We start from the raw sequence: 26,657 nt of genomic DNA, 5'->3' as shown, positions 1-26,657 counted from the left end.
ATGATCACATATTGGCCTCTTAAACCATGATTTGGATTTATATTTAAAAGTTGGATAGGTGTATGTCTCTGGCTTGCCAAGGCACCGTAGAAGTTCTTTTGGGCTCTGCCTATCTGTCAACCTGGAGGATCTGTGAGAATAAGAGGATGTGGCCAGTGGTCAGTGGAAGCAACAAAGGATTTGGGTTAGTGGGGGGTTAGATGCTCCAACGCCAAAGCAGGAATTGTCCTGTTTTTAAACTGGTACACACTGTACCCTAATAATAACAACATTGTGGTGGTGATTCTTTGAACAGCGTATATAGGTAGCACAGCACGGGATGGATCATTCTTCTAAGCTGATATGTACTTTTATTAAATGTAGTGATATCATTGAAATGCATCTTTTATAGTGTGTGTGTGTTGTGTTATATGGACTGCCTGTGCTTCCTGTCTGCTCTGCAGCAGGCCCGGGCTCGCTACATAGTTGTTGTTGTGAAGCAGCAGCAGCAGCAGCGGCTTTGTAACCAGTGATCTCACTGGGTTAGTGAGGCCTCTGCAGAGACACGCCTTCCGGGAAAAATAAGGGTTTTCCAGTCTCTCAAGAATTTTTTCCCACCCACACACCCTGTGTCTGTCTGTTGCTGTTTACGTCATGTTGCTGAACTACAGCACAACTACTTTATGGACGTGAAGGGAAGAGAATTTAGTATGTTGACCTTCTTGGGTGAAGGTTGTTGGCACTGGCAGTTTATCTTTGACTATGTTGTGAATGGTGTGAAAGACTTTAAGAAATTAGTGCAATTCTGTTTGACATATTTCAGCATGCACTGTACAAATGACATTAGGAAGCGTCCCCTCAACATGGAGAAATGGACAGTGACATAATGAGTTTAGTGATAGTATGTGCCTTGTTATAAGCAAGGGGATATGAGTGTCCCATCTGGATTTAGCTGATGCTATTACAGCCATTCTGCGTGCTGCTGGAATCCCAATGAAGTCATTGCTTAACCATAACCTCATCTATAGCCAGTTAACTTAGCCGGAGGTCCTAACCACCCACACAGACAGACACAATGCAGTATTTGCATCTCAGCTGCATCACTTAGACCAGTTAGAGCAACATTAAGATTAACACAGCAATATTACAAGAACAATGTGCACCTGTGCGTAAATGGTTCAAACCAAAAAAAAAAGAAGGCGGCATGTGATACAAGATAATATAACTGATAATGTTATGGCCTCTATGTCTGTTTGTTGATGACAAAATAAACTAAAAATGTAATTATAATATAATAAATCCAACAGTGAAGAGCAACAATTCTACAATCAAACGACATACTGTATGTAAATCTAGGGGTCAGGTTTCAGAGGCTTTACTTGCCGTTAATTGGCGCACATCAACTTGTTAACATCTGCAGTTCTAAACTGTCTGCTACTATACACACCATTGACGTGGCACACAGTTATTCAGAACTGCAGTTGTACTGCAATTGCCACAGTGCTGGTAGTTATAGAATTAGATTATAACAGTGAGGTCTGGTCTAGGAAGTTTCCCATCAACAATACAGTTAGTCCTTTTTCCCCTCCTTCATTTCTTCTTCTTTCTGGAATTTGACATTGTAAGCCGCTCCCTTCTCTTCTAATGGAACTTTTTTTTTTAAATTCTCCCGGAAATTTTAGAGGCTATTCTTCGCAGCAGCTGGGTTAAAACTTTATATACATAAAGTACAGGGATGAAGAAATACAGTTAACGTGTGTCTGCCTTACATCTAGATGTGTGTATTTTGAGCATTGAAGATAGATATTCTGCTAATCTAATATCTGTGATGACTGAAGGCTCTCTGCCCTCTCTTAGCAGCGCTGCATCTCTAATGGTTGTTGTCCTTTCCACATGGGTGTGATTGACGTCAGCCAGGCTTCTCACTGGCCTCCTCTCATAAACCTGTGTGTGCGTGACACACACTTGCCCCACACAGCCATCTGACAGACAGGCATCATTACACAGCAACGAGTTTGGCATTGAGACTATAGGAACCTTGTTATCAGAGTTTACATGAAAAGACCCCGACGCCTTTCAGAGCTCATAAACGCGAGCTACATTCAGTACCCGGGTCTTATTTGGGCTCTAGTCATTTCTCAGGAATGTGCCATTTTCCAAGGCCTCTGCAGCTGTCCCCACTGTGGGACACGTCCACACTCAGTATCTTTAGCTCCTGTAGCTGTAGCTTTGGAAATGATCAGTACCTAAAGACATGTGTCACTTTAAGGTACTATGGTGATGTCTTGTGTTTGGGTGAATGCACATTTAAAAATATCAGTGAAAGAAAACAACATTAACACTTAGTCTTTTCTTCCTCCTCATGTCCAACAGATCCGCTACATCTCTCAGACACAAGGTTTGCCAGGAGAACATCTACTGAATGTGGGGACAAAGACAGCACGGTTCTTCTGCAGAGAGTCTGACTCTACTTACGCAGCATGGAGACTAAAGGTGAGTTTGTGCACACCTGGAATATATGGCAAATTGGCTTATTACATTGTTGTGTCCCACTTAAAGTTAATAGTCAGCTCTTTAACTAAATAAATACAAACGAGAGTTTTTGAGAGGCAATGGTACATTTCCCAGAAACAAAGTGAAGCATGCACAGAAGGACTGTTCAGATAAATTCTCATCAAAGAAAATATTAAACTCATTCTGCTTGTCCCATTACTTGACGTACTGTGAATTGACGAAGGGCTACAATGACATTTATCTCATGAACACATTTACTAGTAGTGGCATTTTGGGAGTCTTGAAATGCTGACCCTGCTTCCTTACTTTGTAATCTGAAGTTGTGCATAATGCAGGTTTTTTTCAATTTCCTAAATGAATAAACCAGCTTATAAACTATTACAAATCATAATAAAACTGAGCACGGTAGCCACTTAACTGAATTCAGTCAGTGCTTGCATTTGCACTAAACATTTCCTTTTTCCCCGCAGTCAACAGATGAGCATGAGACGGAGACGGGAATGAAATCAAAGGAAGCCAGGAAGTACATCTTCAGCTGTTTGGATGACATAGCGCACGTAAGTACAGCTGCTCTGACCACAATGTACTGAACAGGACTCCAGAGGAAGTCCAGCATCAAATGTTTAGAGGATGTAGCTCTTTACAGGGGAAGAGGAAGCACACCTACACTGCTGTATGAACAGAATAGAACATACAAATCTTATTTCTCAGAAAGAACAGGGCGCCCTGCCTTAACCTTAACTTCCCCTCAGTTAAATGTTGAAACCCAAATATAAAATATTAAGTTTCAGGTTTCACTCACTATTCTCTGTAGAAATGGACCACAAGTGGAAATTCCCCAGGCAACCATCAAGGCCTGTTCAGTTTGGTACTTTTTTAAGACGGATTAGATTCTTGCAAGTTCATGATAGACTGTTTATCATTCTCCGGAGAATCATATTAGAAGTCTGTTGATACACACAGAGCATACTGTTAATGTAACATATCTCATTGTACTTACCCTTTACTTTTCTCTGTTTTTTTGTTGAAGTTATTTTCACCATTAGTAGTGTTGACTGTAAACTGTGTGTATTGCAGGTGAACTTGGTGATGAATCTGGAAGGTAGTGATATGCTAGTGGAGAAGGCCGACCGTCGGGAGTTTGTGGGCCTGCTGAAGAAGATGTTGTTGATTGACACAGAAGAGAGGATATCCCCTGCCGAAGCTCTCAGCCACCCCTTTGTGACAATGCAACACCTGCTCGACTTTCCCCATAGCAACCAGTGAGTCCCTGTTTGCCTCATGGTATTCAGACATGATATCATTTTGACCTTGCTACGTGACCTGAACTCTCCATGTCACTCTTCTGCCCTTTAGTGTTAAGTCATGTTTCCATATCATGGATGTTTGCTGGACTCGTCCTGGTGCATATGAGGCAGCCAACAGAAATAAAGGGCCATTCGGCAGACCTGTGAATACAAACGGCGCTGCCTCCGTCAACCACCCATTCGGCAAGATGGCCGGTGTCCACACTCAAGTAAGTCGTTCAAAACGGGTTTGCGCCGCAATCTGCCATATTATCAACTAGTGCAGTGCCCATTTGGGACTTGGCCATGCCGCTACTTGGATTTGTAATCCACGTCTATTTGCGCCATTATGGTAATGGCTCACTGTTGTCCTTTTTGCTGCTCCAAACCATACGCTGTATATATATAAACAAATGGTACCTTGTTCTCCAGTCAGGTGCCATTAAACCTGTGCAAAAAAAGAGGACACAATGAGAGTAAAAGAGAGCACCAGTCAAACTGGGAAAAGTTGAATACGAAAAATTAAATTAATTTGGCATTTTTTTCATGTGTTAACATTTTAACTTTTATCAGAAACAGTTGATGAGGGATTTCAACACACACACACACACACACACACACACACACACACACACACACACACACACACACACACACACACACACACACACACACACACACACACACACACACACACACACACACACACACACACACACACACACACACACACACACACACACACACACACAGTGATCCTTAGGGACCAACTTACAAATACCTTGGTGTCTAGATAATAATGAAATGATTCATTCTTCTTGTTTCCTTGAATGGGAATTGAACGTAATGTCACAATATCTGAGTGACGGAATAATCACAGATGGTGTAGGTTATTAACATGCAGTGTGTTATTCAGTTCATCTGCTCCTGTGAAGCCTGATGATGGAGATGATTGCCTCTATTGCTCTTGTGTACGCCAACATGCCTGTCTTATTGCGTCTTGGAACGGCTGTCATGGCAACACAATCACGTCATGTTCCTGAGGTTGTGGCAGAAGCGCAGATCAGTTTTGTTGCTGAGGAGAAAAAAAAGCAGCTGAACCGTTTTTGGCATTGGATATTTATAATGTATAACATCTCAACGTCTACTCCAAGGCCACTATACATAGGATGAAACATGAAAAGATGACCCCGATGTGACACATTACTTGGACTACAACGTAATGGGGACTTCTAGGTCTCATCAGTGCAGAATGCATATGCTCTCTCACTGCTATTCAGAATTGAAAGAATACCTAGTTGCATTCCTTATAAAATAAAATAGAATAAAACGGCTCAGCTATCATATCTGTATAGTAAAATGGTCAACGATCTATCTTGATACAGGAAGAATTCAACAGGAAAATGTGGTGGCTTTTCAAGTGTTATCTCCTGAAAGGCTGCTTTGTATTTACTATCATGTGTGTGTGGGGGTTGAGCCACATGCAGCGTCTGTAGCAGAACAATATGAGCCTAGTTCTCGTTATTCAATAAATGTGATTATAGCCAGGCACGAGAGCAGCGAAGCAGAGGCACATGCTCGACTGTTCTTTGTTACGTGCTCCAGCCTTGCTCAAATGAGTGAGTTCAACGTTCTTAAATGACCTTTTAGAAAGCAAGTTCAAAAATCAAATAAAAAAAAGTCTTGTGACTGTGAGCCTTAAATTGTCTCAGTCATCAGCACAAGATTTGCTAATTGACATATGCACTTGTTCAAATAAAATGATTTCCAATCATATAATATCATCAGATTAAGAGCAGCATTAAGTACACATTTACAGTACACAAATACACATTTAATAATTTCCCCTCCCTATTGGAATCCTTGAATCTATTTTTCCAGGGAGCTGATCACTAAGCAGATTGTCCAGGGTTAGGCTAAAGTTAATTGACTAACCAGCTCATCCCTCAGTAGGAGACAGGCTCTCGGCTCTGTCTGGCTCAGAGAATACAGACTGCTCTCGGCAGAGATGTCGCCATCTACTGGCTTTCTATTGCTACTGTTGATCAGTTTATCATTTTAATACCTCATAAAATGAAACCATATCCCTCTTTTCCCTTTCCTCTTTTAGGGGTTAGCCCCCTCAGCGACCTCAGTGATGCACCCTGGGATACCACTGCAGACAGGAAGTGGTCAGTTTGGATGCAACGATTCATTTCAGCAGGCACTCATTCTATGTCCCCCAACCATTCAAGGTACATCTTGATTTCACTTTCGTATACTTTTTTCTGTTGGTTTGACTAAATAGGTAAAGGTCAAATAGTTCCCTGTTTATTATCCCTGCAGGAATCCCCACCAACACAGCTAAGCCGACAGGCTACTCTGTTCGCATGGAGGCTTCTGTACCTCTGGTCACTCAAGCACCCCCCATCCAAATCAGACCCGGAGTCATCACACAGGTAAGGGGGGCTGCAAGGATAGCAATGATTGTAATACAAGTCAGCCGGATACCGCGCGTGTGAAATTGAAAGTTGATATATGGTGTGCAGGCTGATGCAAGCGTCCCTGAGAAAACAGTATTACCAGATGTAACTCTTTGCCTCTCTGCACTTCTACAGGCCTGGTCCAGCCGTGCACAGCAGATCTTGATGCCCACTTGGCAGCAGGTTACATCAGTGCCCCCCCCACCAACCACATTGGCATCTGACACTGTGGCGGGCTCGCAGAGATTGGGTGACTGGGGGTAAGAATTTTTTTTCTATTTCAACTTACAGCACAATATATTTTGTATCCGTATCCTTTCTTGACATGTTCCTTAAAGTTCCAATATATAATACTATATAAAGCAATATTCATGATTCATGCTTTATTACCTCAAGTTGCAATGCACACCCTTGGGAATGGCTGTACTGCTCTTAATAGAGCACGGTTGCTCCCCTGAATGTTAATGTATGACGTGTTATCCATGTCCTTCGGGACCAGTGACTCAGACCATTTTGTTAGTAACGGTGCTAAAGGCTTTTTGCAATGTTCTGCTTTCTTATTGCAGGAAAGTGCGTCCCCATGGCAACCATTACAGCTCCATGATGGCACACCCTCAGCCATTCTTAACCAACCAAATGACCATGTCCACCCACCACCAGCCAATCAACATAGGCATTGCACATGTGGTGTGGCCACAGCCGGCTGCCAACAAGAGGGCCAAGCCTTGTGTTAACAGGTTTGGAACTCAAACACACATGCATATAAAAAAAATGCAAAGTTGTGTTCCCCCTTTCTGAAAGTGACTTTTTTTTCCCTTCAATAGGGGCAGCAACTACTCCCAAAACACAAACATCCAAAACTTAGCATGCCAGTCCCCAAAGATGGCCGATACAGTAAAGAATGTGCAGGAGGTGGAGGAGGAGGAAGCCCGGTGCCCAGAGGCAGGACGTACGGCTGGAGAGGAGCATGGAACGGAGCAGGAGGATGAGGAGAACTGTTGTAAAGCAGAGCCACACTGTGAGGAGCTTACAGCTTCACAGGAGCAGCGGCAGGCCATGGTGATCTCTGACCTCGCTAGCCCCACTGTTAGTGTCATCAGTATCAGCAGCGACGAAGAGGAGAGCGCACAAAGGCACTCCATGGGAGAGTGAGTAATACTGACCATTGGGTTGCTTTTAACCGTACCCTACATTGGATTTAAAGATGTTGTATTTTTTTTTTTTAATTGCTGAATTTCCACAGCTAATCACGATTTATTGCATTTTTAAGTCCATATTAACAATGCAATGTAAAGCAATTCTTACCAGTGTATCTTGATTGGGAATCAGACAAATGCAAGGAAAATTGACTAAATGCTATTATAACACTGACAGCCCTGCTTATTTTATTAAATCTCTTTGCACACAGGTGTAAGGGTAGCGCGGATTGCGAGGCGTGTCAGAGCACTGTGAGTATGGAGAGGGTCTGCTCGCTCAGCAGTCCAGACAGCACGCTTAGCACCAGCTCTTCGTCCTCAGCCCAGTCCAGCAGCTCGCCCTGCAAACACCCCAACAGGTATAATGGCCAATGCAGCAGCTGATTCAAACAAAAAACCTCCATACTCCACTACATAATAGTTTTTGCTTGCTTCTATGCAAGTCGCTACAAACTACACACCTGTAATGTCCCTTGCTCACTGGTGGTCCTCTCTTTCTCTCTCTCTCTCTCGCTCGCTCTCTCTCTCTCTCTCTCTCTCTCCCTCCCTCCCCAGTATGTCTGACGATGAACAGGAGAGCGGCTGTGACACGGTGGACAGCTCGCCTGCCTCTGACGCATCCGGCCATAGCAACGGTCCATTCACAGAGCGACGCTTCATCGCCGGTAGCAACCAGAACTGCGAGCCCCGCGTTGCCTGCGTCGCCCCGGAGACGGAGCCCAGCAAGCCAACAGTGCGTACTGTTGTGGTGCCTCCGATGAGGATGCAGCAGCACAATAACAACAACAACCCTGCTATGAGTGAAATGCCTGGAAACACAGGTACTAAAAAAGAATAAGAAGAAAACAGGACGTATGACGCACTGGCAATGATTCATCATGTCTTACTTTGATTTTTTTTTTGTTTTTCTTGTAATGTTTATAACTTGTCAAGCTACAGACTGTAATTTGTGCGTCAGCATAAACTGAATAAGTGCTGGAAGTGAAAGTTGCCAGCAGAGTCCTAGACCCAGGTTCTCTCTAAACCTAAGATTATCATATGAATAGATCTTTATTTTTTTCCTGCACTCCCTATGTCCTAACGTAAAGTACGCTCTGATAGTGTTATCTGCTCAGAAAAGCAGCGAGTGCATTGCTAGGACATGCTAGCTCAAAGATCCAGTCCCCACTGCTGCTACTCTACTCCACAGGTCACATGGCCTTGGATTACGCTGTCTTTGTAGGCCACAGAGGTTCTCACAGGTGATTACGGGTGACATGCCCTCATGTATTCTGCTCTGATCTCTGGTGTGCAAATATTGTTTGCTGTCAACACTCCTTACTCTGGCTCCAGGCTGACTCTTGACAGCCCCTGTGTCTGTGTGGATGTGTGCACCTTTTCAAAGCTACACACGACATGCGTAACGGATGCAATTCCAAACTGTTTGAAGTCCTGAATGAAACATTAAATCATGGCTGTCACAAACAAAAGATATGTGGAATGATGAATGTTTCGTTTGGGTGTTAAAATGGAGTTACGCATGCCATAGGTAGGCCTCAGAACAGCTGTGGTCAGTGGGGCATCGCTGTCTCTTTCAACAACCAGTTTATTTAAGAGAGGGACATTTATTGGTGGATTAATGTGGAGGGTCAACTGTGAATCCTCCGAGAAAATCATGCACAGTCAAAATATGACTCGAGTCAAAGGCATCTCCCTTCCCAAGCTCTTAAACTATTGCAACTAAAGCCCAACATAAAAGGGCACAGCTTGTTATATTCTAGAGCTACCTGCTATATTTATAGCCAATGGTCTGACCCCACTATGAGCTCTATGAACAAGCTTAGTTCCAACTCCTCCCAGATCCTCCCTAAACATCTCTATTTATAATCACCTAGATCATATTCAGACCACAGATGCCAACACGTTTTGGAAGTGATCAAACACAGCTTAAACCACTGACAAGCCTACAAATCCTCCAGCTACAAATATTTCCAATTCTGCAGTTGGATCTCTTTTTCTTGTTGCCTTTTCATTTTCATTGTGACATTGATAGCGGGACACCAAAATGTCTGCTTTAAATCTCCCTCCCTCTCTGTGTATCTCCATCCCTCCCTCTATACACACCGTCCTACTTCAGTTTTCGAGTCTTTGTACCAGTCCAAAGGGCGAGGCATTCCTGGACGACAGCAGCATCATCACAACGCTCCCCTCCTCAACAGGCCGCAGAAGATCCCCCCTGCATTCCAGCCCCAGCAACAGCAGCCTATGGGCTTTGGGCAGGTGAGCACGTGCATTCACAAACACACGCGTACACCCAACAGTGAGTCGGAGACATACACTACTTCTACTTCTTGTATTACATGTGATTCACTGACAAGAGACACACCATTGATTTGTGAAACATGTAGAAACAGCAGCATCTAGTGGCTCGTAAGGACTACGTCTAAAATCACGTTCACTATTTTCATCAACACAGATGCTGTTGCTCTCTCCTTCAGGTGCAGCATTTCGGTTCGTGCCATCAGGAATGGAACGGCAACTTTGCCCACAGGAGACCACAGGCCTATATCCCTCCCTCCCTGCATGGCCACACGTTCACCTTGTCCCACGGCAGCCCAAACCACAGTACGGGCCCCCACCACCCCCACCACCACCACCACCTTGGGGGCCATCCCCACTCCCAGGCCACCTTACTGTCCTACCCGCCGCCTGGGCCCCTGGTCACTGCTGCGCCCGTGGCCCACCTCCTGGCTTCCCCTGTAGCCTCCAGGCCCGTGCTCCAGCCCACCTACAGCATCTCCCACCCAGGAGGCATTGTGCACCAGGTCACAGTGGGCATCAACCCGAGGCTGCTGCCCTCCCCCACTTTGCACCCCCACCAGGGCCAATTCAAGCCCCTCTTCCCCCCGCACTCATACATCGCCTCGCCCGCCTACGCTGGTTTCCCTCTCAGCCCCACCAAAATAAACCAGTACCCTTACATCTGAGCATGGCCGCCCAGGTGCCCTTCATACCACCCTACCCGAGGGCTAAGTGAGCAGGGCGAAAAATCTATCTAAAAACCACAACATGGTTACTCATCTCCAAAACCATGGCACAACCACAGAGAAAGCAAGCTATTTTTTTGAATCATGTAGACTTTGGTGTAATTGAACTTCAAGCTTTAAAAAAAAAAAGAAAAGAAGAAGGAAAAAAGAGTTCCATTGGTGGAGATGATATGAGCAAAAATTACGAAGGAATTAATGTATGAATGTTTTGAATGAATGCGTAGTTAAACTCACACTTAATGTGTTTTGCACATTTGATATATCTTTGCATTGGATCTTCTACAAATACTCCTCAGAACAGGTAAATAACTGGGGTGGTGTTGAATAGTTAGACTTTGCACCCCTAATCCCAGCTATTTTTCTATATTGCCTTCTTACGTGTGCAAGACACATCCATATTTGTAAAGCCATCCCTAGCTCTAGATTGACAGATGCACACGTTGTCCACAGTGTATGTTGTACTGCGTTCAAAGTATTTGTACCTTTTTCGGTGTCTTTTGGTGTTTAGCATTGTCAAGTCAATTTACCGATTTTAAATAGGGTTGTTCCTCACGCTGCATGTGGTCATGCATGAGCAAAAATGTAAACGGAAAGACGTGTAGACGTTGCTCTTATTGTTCGTGTCACGAGACTCGCTGCATTGTATAACTGTCCCCAGCCATAGTGCCTTACATATTTGAGGTTGTTAATGTTACTACTTATATATGACTATATACATGAATATTAATGTACAGGACTGCAGCAGTGCAGCACTTGAAATTCCAATCAGTAAGTGCATCCTATGTGTGAGTGTATATGCACATGTGTATATGTCCATGCATAGCCTGCATTGATGTGTTAAATCGCGGATAGCGGTGCTTATTTTTTGGAGTCGATGTATATTTCAGTGTAGTGAGTTACTTTTCTGTTCTCTCAAGAAGAACAGCATGCTTTGCTGTTGCGAATGCTTACTGTTTCGTTAAAACAAGTTAGTTTATTTTTCTCGCTCTCCCTTTCCTGAATGAACTAGTGTACAAGTGCAAGTACTGAGTATTGCTTAATATTTGATAATCACTTTCTATTTAGTGAAACTCTTATTATAAACAGTATTTGTACTGTTTGATAAAACTGCAATACAATCTAAATAGTCGTTGATCACTTTTTGTTTTTTCGTCTTCGTATTTTCATTTGAAGTGTTTTCACTTAGTTTCTTAGATGTTTAGAAGTGTGGTGGGCATGGCTTTGACTAGGTAAGGAAAAAATGCAATGGTATGGAAACTTCTAAGCCTGAGCAAACCATGCAGTATTTGATATACACACATATATGGGCATATATTATAGAGCTAGACTATTTAGTACAGATGCTTGATAAGGTGTGAGTTAATTGTGTGCAATTCTCTCATTTATGCATGTGTGACAAAGTTAACTTTTTCCCTTTACATTATACCATTTGTTGAAGGCTTAAGGCTAATCGGTGTCGACTGCTTATTTTATACATTCCGTCAGGGAGGATATATACATTTATATACGTACATTATATTTATATATATATATATATATATATATATATATATATATATATGTATGTATGTATGTATGTATGTATGTATATATATATATATATATATTTGTATATATATATATATATGTATATATATATATGTGTATATATGTATGTATGTGCATATATATATATATATATATATATATATATATATATATATATATATATATATATATATATATATATATATATATGCATATGTGTGTGTGTGCTGTGTGTGCATTTATTTTCCTTTTATTAGTTATGCGTGTACTTTTTCTGTCTTTTATTTTCAAATGAAGTTGCTTATGCAGCACCAAAGACTGTAATTCATGTCCTGAGCAAGGTAGCTATTATGTTTGCGTAGACCTCAGTTATACTGTAGTTGTAGAATGGGGTTAAATTAAAACAAACAAAAAAAAAATTGTATAAAAAAAACGGCAGAGGTTTTGTCTAGCTTATTGGGCAATTAATAAGTCGTATCATTTCTTGAATGTATCATAGATAAGCTGCTATATAATTGATTGCCACTTCAATAGCTGTGAAATTAGGTGATTTCTCTGAGTTTAAACCTAGCGTTGCTATTTTTGTATAGGTCCCTAATTATCTGAAATAGAAGTGGTTTTGATTTTCTGTGTTTTACGTTCATATTTGGAGTGTCATTGTAACTACTGTATTGCTGATGATGAACATTAGTTGCATTTGTTGTTTCTCGGGGTGTGTGTTTTTGCATCAGTATTTTATCCTTATTAACCTTTCGGGCTCATCACTGCATATAAATGATGTATCGGTGTAACTTAATTTTTTGTATGTTTTCATATTGACGTTTTGTACACATCTAAAGCTGTAGCTTGCAGGACTGATTTAACTTTTTCATTGTACGTATACGGTATACCACCAGTACTCTTGTATGTGTGTGTGTGTTACAGGGGCACTGTGAGATGCCAGCGGAAAAAAAAATTGTGTTCATTGATAAAAGCATATGTAACGTTTCCCCTGATTATACACAAACACACGTTGCCACTAAGCATTCATACAGGTATTAAGGCTTGGTGGATTGCAAGGTTTGGATGATTGTACTTGTGTGTCCAAAAATAACACATTTTTGCCCAATGTTTCTGTTCCAAAATAATGTTTTACAGCTCTTTTCACTGTTAACTTGATTTGAGCAAATATTTATTGCAAGCTTTTAACTGTTCAATGTTATATCTGGCTAGAATATCAGTATCAAAGTTTGATATTTGAAACTGCCTTGTGTTCGGATCGCTCTCCCCCTTTATGAGTGTGTCATATCAAGATGATGATTTTTGTCAGTGTAAAACGGTGGCCATTGTTCTGTGTTCCTTAACTGAAATTGGGACAGTGTGAGCAGCACTGTACATGTGCCTTGAGATTCAGAAAGTGATAAATTCGAGACGGTGATTCCTCGCCGCTTATTTGAAGTGGAAGGGATAGAAATCCAATAACAGTCCATTAATGTATAAAGAAGTATTTTAGCGGCCACACACACACTCTCACACACAACACAAAATAGGACTTGGTCACAGATACTTGTACTCCTCTGATCAGCTTTTAGACAGAGAGGATGTTCATGGTGGATGTTCTCCTCATGTTTCAAGAGAGCAGGCCACCCAAAGCCCCTCTGTGATTAAAAACCCACACACACACGTACACACTTTGAATGAAATGACACTCAACAATCTTTGGATAGTCACTCTGGCTGAACAGCAGATGCAATACTTTACATTGTGCGGTCATTGTACCACCAAGTGTTCTTATAATCTCCATGCTTATACATTACCTTGCATGTACGCCTGAGTTGCTTCACTTTTCGTCTGCCTAGAAGCTGTCCACATTGTGCAAGTTGAGAGCGGAAGGGGGAAGCACAGTTGACACACACTGGCCTGTTTTAAAATCAGAAGAGCCATTCTTTTACATCCAGGACTAGTCTGTCCGGATGTCTATTGTGTGTGCTCTTAGAAGGAAACTTTCTCTGCACTCATGAGTGCACTACTTCACAATTTTTACACTGACATTGATATGGAAGTATATGTTTTTTTTGTTTCCTCACTCACCCGTATGCGTAAATGATTATACTCGAGTGTTGAGTGTTGGGAAAGAGAGCTTATGACGACAAGGCATGCACTTGGCAGATTAGCGCTTGAAGTAGTTCCCCTCAATAATACGCATGTGAAATGTAAATCTGTGTTTTGATTCCTCCAAAGGTATTCACCAGCAATGCGCCTGCATAAACTCTCCCATACTTGTTAGGAAAGGAATGGATGCAACAGGAGAGAAATCTTTGAAAAATAAAAAAATTCAAAAATGTTTTCAATTTTCCACACGATTGACATCTTGGTTTATGTAAAACTTTTAATTTTTTTGGATTTGTGTATCATTTAACAGATAAGACATTGGTATCAGAAAAACAAAAACAAATCTTCTGTATTATCCTTTTGTAGAGACGTTATTTCAGGGTCTGTATTAGTCTGAATGTGTTACTCTATGATTCGAGGAAGTTTGTTTAATTCAAGCTCTGTATCAATTTCAGAGTTATTTCACACTGCAAGTTATAGAAACATCTATTTTAGATTGATCATCAAATGGACTTGATTATGAAATCTGAACTGTTACCGTTTTATTATCTGTAGATTTTTGTGGCTTTGTTTTTAATGTTTTTGTTTCCTTTGCTTTTTTTTAAATTTTGTGCTACACTAGTTTGCAATGTAGCAATTGCACTGTGCAATATTTACAGTATGAGGACTGGGAGAACTAACTCTATGGATGTGATGTCTATTTACAGTTTGCGATAGTGTTTCCTCTCTAGTTCTCAGTGATTTTAGGTGTGACCAAGCCTTCTCTACTTTGTCACATTAAGCGGGTTTTCCAGGTGACTCTTTTGGTGAGTGTCAAAATAAGACTGTATGGTGTATTATTGTTAAGATTCACTTTGAATTAAAAAAAAAACTATTGATGCAGCTCCTTTCGTCTTGGTATTTTTTCATAATGTTCTTTTGCGCCCCATTCTCACGTGGCTTTCAAACTCTCAGTAACAGGAGTTTTGCAACTGATGAACTGTTTTTTTCTTGGTTGGATTGCATTTTTTTTTTACGTCATCGACATCTTTATGTTAATTTATCAATAATTTTCTCTATTAAAATATCAGAAAATGTCACAAAAAGAATAAAATGTGCATCACAATGTCAGGGCCCAAGGTGGCATCTTGAAATCCATTGTATGTCTGTTTCAAAGATTTAACATTAATAAATGACACTGGCTGAAGAAAAGTAAAAACAAATAATAGAAATGCAATCTGTGCTCGTCAAGATTTAATTGAAAGATAATCTGTGTTTTCTCAAACAAGAAGCCGAATATGGCAAGCACTTCATCTTTTACACTGGATTTCATGTAAAACTAATTAAACCGTATAGTCAAGCCTATTTTAAAAAAGATGTTGGTGAATCTTGTCTCATTGGGTTTGTCCCAAAGTCTCTGTCCACAGGTTTCAATACCTTTTGAATTTGTTCTGTGTCTGGTCTGACATCTTGTGGAGGTAAAGAGGTACAACAGCAGCCCCTACACAAACACACACACACACACACACACACACACACACACACACACACACACACACACACACACACTCTTTCTGTCACATTCATAAGGCTACACATTTTGTAAATAACTATTAGTGGAGGTAAATAAAAACTAGGCCATACAATCTTTATTTGCGGTTATTAATCCACCTTATGCCTGACCAAGGCTAAACGTGACTTTTGAATGAAGTTGTGTCTGGTGTCGTTCAGCCAGCAGAGGTCGTCCTCCACACTGGTCGCGCTGACTTTATCTAGCCTACAATTAACCACAGCAGAGACATGTGTTCCTTTTGACCAAGAGAGGTGTGTGACATACTTAATTCATCAGCCTACCAGCTTCCATATAGGCCAAGGCTACTTCCATTTTTTTTTCGTCTAAACGTCTTCCCTGGCGCAGGTCTCTACGAGCCAGCCTAAATGTCAAACCGTTGGCAAAGTGTGCGCGCCGCCCTGCGCCACTCGGCTACATGATGGGTGGACCGAGCGCAGCGGAGCGATAGGGCGCATTTCTTAATTTCCCTCCAACGCTGCGTCCCCCGTTACCCCTTGTCCCCCCCACCCCCACCCCCTTCCAGCCCTGGACACCGCAAGGAGACCGCGGGACCGCTGCTGTGCTCTCCGTTCACGCACGAGGATCGATCCGATGTATTATTTACGGCCGAAACTTCAGCAACTTATCCACTGGATATGGCTGGATGTGGTCTGAAGAGTCGCGGGTGGACAGGTCACCCCGAAGTGGTGGTGGGAGCCTCGCCGCAAAGGAAGGATGCCGGAGGAGAGGAGAGGAGGCGTTTGAGGACCAGGCGGCGAGTCGGAGCAGCGGCGGGGATGCTCGCAAACTGTCTGCTGTCTGCGGGAATGCTGTCATTTCTCGTCCGGTGCTCCGTGGCCGCAGAGGGTAAGCCCATTGCACCGCCGAGCTATACCCGGTCCGTGAACACACTCACACATGCAAATTTGTGCATTGACACACCGTGTCACATCCTCCAGACTTGAACGCGAGTGACATCTAGACTACTATAAAGACTTAAAACCATTCTGTGCTTGTAACACGTTCGGGTGGAAATTGGGTCTTTTGTTTCGCACAGGCAACGTTTTATAATCCGCACATTTCTTGCAGCCTACTGGGTGCATGATTCACAGGCTGTATGGATGCTGCAGCTGGGGTCGGATAAGTAGCAACTGCTTTAGCCTATTATTTTTGAGGAAGAGGACCTTAACAGTTTGTCGTCCAGTCACATAGCCTATAAGCTCTTTGCATCTGGCTATACGCCGTGCAATGCAGGAGGATGTTATTGCATTGAATTTTGCGCAGTGAAATGATTTGTCCAATACAAGCTGGCTGTAAGTCAGGATTTATCATCCCCTCACAGACCGCACTGACATGATGTGTTGTGTAGCCTATTGTAGCTGGACTGCTGCAGGCTTTGCTTTTCTGTGTGTGTGTGTGTGTGTGTGATGTAACTCTCTCTCACTTAGGATTCGTTCCACCTGAGCCTGTTGTCACACTATAGCTACTCTTTTGTCCCACCACACACACACACACACACACACACACACACACACACACACACACACACACACACACACACACACACACACACACACAAAAATCAGGTTGCACTGCACAGACCTTGAACCTCTGCTTTGCTCATTGTGAGCTATCTCAACCTCAACTTTGGTGCCTTGCAACTCAACTTGGCTTATTACCCCTTTGTGTTCTGCAACTGGCATTTCATTTTAGGTTGCATTTCCTTAACAGAATGTTATCAAATGGTATATCATCATCTGCAGTGAGCTTCGGGGAGTTGTTGTGGTCGGATACAGTGCAGTCAGTCAGTGTCTCTCTGAGCATCTGGGTCAGCACTAATGACACACATACTGTAGTGTAGCCCACTGTAGGTCTGCTCATGTTTCTGGCAGCGTCAGAGGCAGATGGGCTGAGGTTGGCCGACATAGCTGCCCTTCCTCAGCCGCAGATGTTTCAAGAAAAAGCTAGACTGTAAGAGACAGTTAAAGGTACAGTGCGTAACATTTTCATATAAATGAATGCCAAATTCCATTCATGCCGTTGCCAAACGATTTGACACAAAGTTGATTAAGCCTATCCGATCCACAATTCACAAACTGGTGTCGCCCCCTGGCACTGGCGCAGCAGGAGGTCAGAAAAGTCCCAAGAAGCGCCCAAGACATTTTTCAGTTGTTGATTCTCCTGCCAAGAAAAAAACCTGGACGTACAGCAGAAGGAATAGAATTCATGCGCGATCACCGAAGGCTTACCTCATGTTCAGTAGATGCGCCGACAGTGTTATTGTTAATACTTAGAATTTGTAACAGGAGTTACGCACTGTTGCTTCTCGAATTTGTAACAGGAGTTACCTACTGTTGCTTTAAGTCTCTGCATGTGCACAGTTTTGGCTGCCTGACATCCCCGGCCCTCATGTGACTGTTTACAGCATCTCAGTATGGATGGCTTTGAGACAGGAAAAAACACCCCAAGATGTTCTTTGAGAGTGTTCTAAGTGTGTTTGTTATCTAACTGTAGCACCATCCCCTCTCTCTGGTCTGGAAACTGTGATGAAGTGTCTCACCTCTGCTGATGCACTGCTACAGAGTACAGACTCTCCTCCTCCCACCCCCACCCTCTCACAGTCAGCACATTCATTCTTTAACACATGAGCCCAGCAGCAGCAGCAGCAGCAGCAGCAGCACCTGAACTGTACAGTACATGTTGGCCGAAAAAGGCCTAACTGTACCTTTTAGTGTTCACCCCAAGAAATTAATGTGGATTGTAGTCTTTGCTTAAAGCTATATTGTGTAACTTTTTTAATATGAGTGCATGTTGGTTACATTCAAGCCATTGCCAAAGAGTTGACACAAAGTTGAAGTTCAGCTCCAGAAAACTCTCTCTTTATTTCTCAGTATGGCATCATTTACAAACTGGTGTTGCACATCGTTGCTGTCACAGGAGCTCAAGAAGCGCCCACAACATGTTTCAGTTGTTGATTCTACTGCTAAGAAAAACCCTGGACGCACAGCAGAAGGAATAAAATCTAAAAAAGAAAGTGACCAAAGATCGGCTTACATCGTGTAGATACGCCGACAATTTCGTTGTTATTGTTTAGAATTCCTCAAGGGGACGACAGAAGTTATGCACTATAGCTTTAAGTTGCGCAAAATCAAAAATATTTTTTTTTTTCTGTTATCTATTTGATTATTGTCTCACCAAAACACATATCTCCTCATTAAAGAGCTACATCAACACATCACTTTCTGAAGTTTCAGTTGGAACAGTGGCTAAACTAATAAAAATAAATAGGTAAATAGGTTCACAAATGACCGCAATGCTCGTAAAGAAAAATAGAACAGCAATTCTTCCTCAGAATGTTAATGAAAAATGTTATCAGACTATCTTCAATTATACAGAAATGGTTATTTTAGAAAGGTTGCAGTGCTTTTACCCTTCATTGGAAAGATGAACGAAAATTTGAGAGTGATGCACATGTGGTAAAAAAGGGATATGGTCAGATGAGTCATCCTTTTCGCCATGTTCTCCACAGGTGCACGTGTTGTCTTAGAGCTTTAAAGCACTTTGGTCAACTATGGTCGTTTTAAATGAGCTTTATAAATACATTTGAACTTGAACTTAAAGCTCACATTATACACTTTTCTGTCAATATCATATGGTCTTAGAGGTCCCTAATATGTTTTTCTTTAGTTGTTTGCTGAAAAAACCGTTCAGATCATTTATTGTAGTATGCCTCTATACCCTGATGTTCAGCTAATCTCACGATGGCCTATTTTTTAAACCGAGCTGCAGCTCCCCTCGTAAATATACAATCTTTGAGCTGCCCCCGCCCCTCTCTGGAAGCGACGGGTCCATAGCCTGTAGTAGTAGCCTGTCCACAGTGCCTGTACTAAATGTTAGCACGGAAGCTAACAGCAAAAAATATCACGAAAATCAGTGAAAAAATTAGCTTCAAAGTTAAACTTAAACTCTATTGCCTTCCTATGCTTTGTCTGGCTAAAAACGAGGCATTTTCAGACTGCTGTGGAGAATACTGTGTAAAGAGCGTGTTATGGGCAAAATATCAATGCTTTTCCCGAAGCTAGCTCGGAAGCTAACGGCTAAAAATATCACGAAAATCAGTGGAAAAAAATAGCTTCAAAGCTAGACTTCGACTCTATTACCTTCCTATGCTTTGTCTTGCTAAAAACGAGGCTTTGTCAGACTGCTGTGGGGAATATAAACAGCGTGTTATGAGCAAAAGCTGGTTGCTTGTCCCAAAGCTAATTATTAGCGATACACCAGGCAGTCAAAAATACCAATAAAAACAATTATTTTAGTTTCACCGTTTAAAAAAAAGCACAAGTAGCTTCCTATCCGTTGTGTTATTAAAAACGATGCATTAATAGACTGCTGTGGTTAAGATAAATTAGTGGAGCATGAGCAAAAGCATTCTGTGTTGGTGTATGTAACATTCAGGCTGTACTATGGGCATCTTGGCGCTTAGCGGGGAAAGCAACATGGCTGTCGCTCGGAAAATTTTCCAGAGGATCTCGGGGCCGTGGACCAATAAGAAATGGGGGGGGGGGGGGTTATCATAGACTACTGCACGGTGGACGTTTCTGGTTACTAATGTGGGGGGGAAGCATGGACATATAAAGAAAATATGGGGATGTGGCTGTTTATGACGTCATAAACCGCGAGAATTCTGAATGGAGTATATTGGGGGGGAGGGGTGGGGGTTTCAGAAAGGGGGAGAGTGAGAAAAGGAGAGATTGTTATTTTTTTATATTTTGGCAGTCTCTAGGCACACCGTGGACCCATGGATATGTTGGAACACATTTAAAAAGTGCATTTAGCATAATATGTGACCTTTAAACAAGTATATGTCTGTGAAGAAGGGGACAGTGCACTAGTGGAATGTGGGGTATCCTGAGTAATGTAGCAGCTAAAATGAATTGCTTTCATGCGGTCAGATTGTTCTTTAATTGAGTCGCCTGAATCTCCTGTCTGGTTTATCATTTTCTTATTAACACAGCTGGTGGAATTGTGCTTGGCAGCAGCCTGGAGGACCCATGGCAAAAAGCGAGCTGAGCAAAAGGCTGCATCTTTGGTTCCTTCTGCAAGTGAATGGCTTCCCTCCCGAAGTCGGCCCTGTGTACTCCTGTCGCCACATCCCGCCCATTGCTTATGAGCGCTGACAGCTTGGTTTTGACAGGGGTTAACCTTCGCAGACCTCTTTCTGAATGAGCTACCCCTGAGCTGTTGCCAGTCATCACTTTCTGCTTAAGAATTCATTGAAAGCCATTTTTTCCCTTTCCCCTCCATCTAGATGGGTGTTTTCAGGGCTGTCACGATGGTTCAAGTTAAAAGAACTTCCAGGAATTGTTTTTTACAAAAGACGCAACAATGACTCACCCGCGGTCTGATCACCCATTCTGCGTGAGCGGCAGGTTTTCAGAAAGACGCAGAGGAAATGATTATTTCCCTCGTTTGTCCGTATGCAGTGATTTACTGAGCAACAGTTAATTATGTTGTGGGTACACATGTCAGGAGGGGTTACGGTGTGTGTGTGTGTGTGTGTGTGTGTGTGTATGTGTGCGTGAGCGCAGTCAAGATTGATGGTTTAGGTGCAGCTTCAGCTGGGCCCCTGTGAGAAAGGTGATGCAAACATTTGTCTTTGTGAACAGACAGATTTCAAATTGTAAAGTCAACTTAGAAAGCTAGTGATGATAAAAAAAGGCATTGTTTAAATTCTACTCACACAATCTCCGCCTCTTTTCCTTTTTGATGTTAGGCCGACGTTTTGACAGGCAGTCTGTGTTAGTTCTGTTCAATACTATGACAGAGCTGCTAATGCCAGATAATGAAAATGCTATGAGGGCAGAAACTGAGGGTTATATCAAGTGATTAAAAATATTGAAGTATTGAAAATCCTGCTGAGAATAAAAGAAAATTCAATGTTTTCCATCTCCAGAATATTTTACTCACAGGGCTCTTGGTCCATGTTTTGGTAAATCTTAAAAACGTCAAAAGCTTTGCAATATTCTCTTCCTTCCCTGCTGCAAACAAAGCAGGCCCTGCTTCTACATACACTGTAGACTACTAATTAGTATCGCAGACCATCTGCCTGGAATTATCCCTTGTATCTTTCAGTGCAATCAGGGAATAGTGTGTGTGTGTGTGTGTGTGTGTGTGCGTGCGTGCGTGCGTGCGTGCGTGTGTTTGTTTGTGTTATGAGCTATCGCTCCACTTTTCCCTCCAGTATCTCCCTGTTCCTCTCCATTCTTTTGTATTCTTCTGTGTTTTGGCTGCATTGTGCAGGTTGATGGTGGACAAAGGCTTGGCTCTGCTGCTTGAGAATGGACAGCAGGCCACCTGATTTATTGGGACTCACTCTATAACACACCACACAAGGCCACCATTCATCAAGCCACATCACATGGGACCAGAGCAGAAGAGCGCCAAAAAGTGTTCTGATTTTCTTAAAAGCAACTCCCCATACGTGTGTTTTCAGTTCTCATGGCTGATTGGACTCTGCTCAGGCTGAAGCAATGTGGGCCATTTTCGCAGACATGGATCCTGTACTAAATTGTACTTTGAATGGACAATCTCCATTCAAAATTCGACATAGTCCAGGACTAAACTTAATCCATGTCTGCGAAACTGGCCCTGTATGACACCAGTTACGGTCTTCATCTAGAAATGATATAGATACAGTATGTAGATACTTTTTCTATCCCGAAGGAAAATGATATTGTTACAGTATCTAATAATAATCAAAAATCAAATATTCATTAAATTGAATAAAATAAAATAAAATGTGCATAGATGTGCGAGATTCTCACTAAAACACTATTTTCAGCAGCTTATACAACATCCTTCTCTCCACAACCAACTCCAGAGCAGTCCCCAGCACAGAGCCAGCCTTCTCTATCCCTTTGGTCAGTTTCTTGGATGCTGCTGCCCCACCAGATGACTGTATCACTATCTCTCAAAGTCTGTTATCTTATCAGGATCATAAGGATGGTTAAGGTGTTATTTTCAACACTCTAAAGGCCAATCAGCCAAAATAAATGAAATTGTAGGGCCTTTAAAAGTTCCTTTACATTGTATTCAAGTGTAATGTTTTCTATACGACATGGCTCCAGAAGCTATTCCAGAAATGGACCTCTTGAAAGACACAGATAGGGCTTTGACTCCGGCAGTTTTTATCATGTTTGAACAAGTGTAAGTCATGTTACTTTGAGAGAAGTGGAAATTAAAAATGTAAGAAGATTTTTAACCAAAGTTAATGAGGCTGGATTGGACCAAGGTTAAGATCTATGGTGTGCGTAAATGAGTGGGACGGAAGGACAGTCAGGCAGGGAGATTTGCCCCGCCACAGAAGGGGTCATCCGTCACATTTAGTGGTGTGTCACTATCATTGTATCCTATTTAGTTTTTCTCCTACTTTTATTATAAATGTAAATGCAAAGTGTAGCTGTAGGCATCGCTTGTTTCACGATGCTCTGTGGACTGTGGCATTTCAGCTAATCCCTTCACTTTGAACCGCTTGGGGAGTGAATGTGAGATCACTCAGACATACAGTACCAACACATTCATTACACTGAGCCTTCAAAATGTTACATGCTTATAGCAGCTAGCAGAGTGTGCATGTACTCACTCACACAACGCATACAAGCAAGAAAACTAAAGTAAATCCTGTTGATTTATTGTTCTTGTAATACAATCAATGTGCTGCATTTAACTATATTTGTGTTTACCAGAGGGCCGAGGAACCTCACAACGCGCTAAACACCCTGTCCTTTCACATTATTGCTTCATAACGTGCTATGGCTATCATGATAATAATTCCCCACTTACAAATCTAGCAGACATAAAACAAAATCATTGTCCGGTTGGAGTCGTGTACAGTATAACCACCTGAGGAATATTAGTTTAATATTTCACACTACCGTTTGCTCTGTTTTGGGCTGCACCGACTTACAAGAAAAGTGTCTTGGTCTGTTATCTTGCTAGCAACTTTTTTTTATGTTATAACATTTGATTGAATGTCATTGAACATTGAACATTGAAATCCTTTACATATTTCATGTTGTAATATACAACTTTAAAAGGGAGGTGAGGCTTGTCGTAGGCTACTTCTTCCTAAAATCACGAACCAGGTCTGTATAGTAAACTTTCGGCTGTAAAATGTAAACAATAAAATAAACTAAAGTAGTGTATAAATAGCTTTAGAGGGTTTCCTACTGCAAGCAACCTGTTTCTAAATTCTAATGTGGAATATTTCCAATGAATGGTGTATTGTTTGTATGTGACCCCTTTTTCTCTCTTAGAATTTGCATGACCACAAATATCAGAGCATTTTTACATTGTCATGTAAATGTGAGTATTCTTTTGTGTGCGCTAATTGGATTGCATAGAAATCTGGGCTAGCCTTTGATACATCATTACCCATCGACTTACAATAGATCTGCATCACGGTGATGGGATCCTATGTGCCATTTTGCAAAATTCATTATTCCAACAAATTGTACTTAAAAAACAACCAAATATATTTATTTAGCGACATTTATTTTTTAATTTAATAACAGTACCTAACACGAAGGTTACACGGTTCATTGCACTGACCATCCATTTGGTCATTATACATGTAATATAGCCTACCCGGTTTTACATACTTTTCGTACTATAGGATGTTTTCCATATACCAATATCTGAGAAATATTCAATATTAGAATATTCATTTCAGAAAGAATGTATCTGTAAAATACAGCAGTATCAGTGCAGCAGTGTTAATCATTGTTTACAACTGATTCAGGACATGAAGGTACCCTGTAGTGACCCAACCCAAGGCAGAGAAAGGTTGTTTAGCGGTAGATGGCTCTGAAACATTTCTGTCACATTTGCAGCCAGGCTTTAGGGGAACATTTGATTTTAAATCACAGTGACATGGCAGATTCAGGTGTTGGCTCTGTCGTCTCTAGCTTTCGTGAAGCAGGTTGAGAGTGGAGGCAGCGATGACAGCGTCAGGGAAGCATCAAGAGTACTAAGGGAGGGCTAAGCTGAACTCCGAGAGCATTAAAGGAAATGTTTGACGATTTTAGAAGCCTATCTTATTAATCAGTAATCAAGCTGTCGTAGGACTTCTGACAGAATATATGGAAGGCAGATTTGGTCTTTGGTTCTTACTATTGTCACATTTGGAGGTCATTTGAATGACTTGCGGGAAAACGAAAATAGAGTTTGTTGTGAGACATACGGTGTTGAAAGAGGAATGTAATGAGAAGACCCTGTCATACATTTTCATTCACGGACAGTGCTGATTTTTTCAATAATTGTATTTACGCACACACACACACACACACAAATGAATGCAGGCACACACAAATGCACTCACTTTTTTCCCGACACATTCATAAATCCACGCCACGTAGCATTTGTTTAATTTATGCCCTTACTTTAGTGATCTGAAGTCACCCCTTCAGTCTTAAAATGAGACAGGCTGTTCCCCACAGGCCAATTCATTAGGCTACTGGCATAAACTGAGTGTGTAGTGCCACTGCCCCCTGGAGAACTTACTCTTTGTATACACACAAACAAGGCACTTTACAAAGACTGCGGCTCATACCAGTGTGTAGCAAATGTCCCTGTGAACTTCAGTGTTTGTTTCCCTTCATCCTTCTCGGGTATCTCATTAGTCTGTCCTCAGAGGCTGTCCCAGCATGTGCGCAATTGTGTGATGTGTGTCACAACTTGTATGTGTGCCAATCTCAGCACTTGTAACTAGCTGCAGAGCGGAAACGTTACTTTTGGATGTTAAAGGGTTTTTAAATTACGGAGTGACTGTTTTGGTTCAATTTGTTTCCTCATATCAAGTGTGCTGCCTCTGTGCGACAGAATACCTGGTATATTGCAGAGCAGGCGCGGCTGGCCCATAGAGGGCGCTGGGGCGCCGCCCCCCTCCTCCGACCCCAAAAAAAATTAAAAATTAAATTATTATTTTTTTATTAATTTGAGGCAACTAAACTATTTAATTTTACTTAAGAATGCACACTGAATTTATATTATGGCACTGTATTTACATTTTATGGTGAAATTCAAGCTCGAAACTGACTAATTTGACTTCTACGGGCGCCAGTTCACGGCGCCCCAAACCCTCGTTCACTCAGAGTGGCCCTATCAATTTCTATTACCATTCAGTTTTAACGGAGGGTTTGGGGCGCTAGGCATTGGCGCCCTGTAACTAGTTACCTGGCAACAAAAACAACAACATTCGGATCTACTACCGGTTGCTCGCGGAGTCGCGTGCAGTGTTGCCAACTTAGTGATTTTGTCGCTATATTTAGTGACTTTTCTACCCCCCTGGCGACTTTTTTTTTCAAAACAGCGACAAGCGACAAATCTAGCTTTTTTCTGGTGTTATTTGGGACTTTTTCGCCAAGGCAAGTATCACTTTTAACTGTTCTCAACGAGCAGCGGGAAACTCCCCGGCCCCTCCCCGTCACAGAGCACTGACAGGCGGCCCGGTCCTTGCGCACCAGTCCCTCTCAGCTGCGGTCAGAGCAGGAGACACACACCTCTCTGCTCATGTTCCGTTAGCATCCCTATTAGCAGTTGTAGTAGCAGCTTCCCCCCCTCTTCTACAGTCTATGAGTAGTGCAACTCAAAATATTATGCTGTGCTTTTTTAAACTTTGAGCATGTATGATATGATTACTGCTAGACTTACCATTATCACGTTGTTTATGCAATTGTCACGTTCATAACACACTAGAACCTCACCTATTGCCTAAGTTTGCATCATGCTTTTAGTGTGCATATTGTATATAGTTCTCTGCAAACCTATGTTGGCATCCTGCTTTTAGTGTGCATATTGTATATATATATAGTTCTCTGCAAACCTATGGTGGTGTGACGCACACAAGACATAAGGTCACAATTTGTGTTTATGTATTAATTTTATCAGTGATCATAATCACTTGTTTCCCAGCACTTGCTGATGATTTAAATTTCAACTTTTATTATCTCTTATTCAGTCTTTGAAGGCTTGTACTTCTGGGTGTG

General features: G+C 41.9%; 2 protein-coding genes across 2 annotated transcripts in view; both read left to right on the top strand.

Moving 5' to 3' along the window:
- The window catches only part of hipk3b (homeodomain interacting protein kinase 3b), a 35,341-nt gene extending 23,374 nt beyond the window's left edge, over positions 1-11,967 (top strand). Inside the window, 13 exon segments of the mRNA XM_080025759.1 lie at positions 2,353-2,472; positions 2,964-3,050; positions 3,571-3,755; positions 3,850-4,009; positions 5,890-6,013; positions 6,105-6,217; positions 6,377-6,501; positions 6,808-6,978; positions 7,066-7,389; positions 7,650-7,796; positions 7,993-8,258; positions 9,554-9,696; positions 9,915-11,967. Coding sequence (XP_079881885.1) covers positions 2,353-2,472; positions 2,964-3,050; positions 3,571-3,755; positions 3,850-4,009; positions 5,890-6,013; positions 6,105-6,217; positions 6,377-6,501; positions 6,808-6,978; positions 7,066-7,389; positions 7,650-7,796; positions 7,993-8,258; positions 9,554-9,696; positions 9,915-10,403 — 2,454 coding nt within the window. The 3' untranslated portion in view covers positions 10,404-11,967.
- A 4,301-nt stretch (positions 11,968-16,268) lies between these two features.
- kiaa1549lb (KIAA1549-like b) overlaps positions 16,269-26,657 on the top strand; it is a gene marked incomplete at both ends in the record, with an annotated part of 61,022 nt that continues 50,633 nt past the window's right edge. Inside the window, one exon of the mRNA XM_080028229.1 lies at positions 16,269-16,479. Within this exon, the coding sequence (XP_079884355.1) occupies positions 16,269-16,479 (211 nt within the window). The remainder of the gene's footprint in view (positions 16,480-26,657) is intronic.

The sequence above is a fragment of the Ammodytes marinus genome, assembly GCF_949987685.1.
Source record: "Ammodytes marinus genome assembly, chromosome: 1".
Taxonomy (NCBI): Eukaryota; Metazoa; Chordata; class Actinopteri; order Uranoscopiformes; family Ammodytidae; genus Ammodytes; species Ammodytes marinus.
The sequence above is the reverse complement of the archived record's forward strand: the minus strand, read 5'-3'. Positions and strand labels throughout refer to the sequence as shown.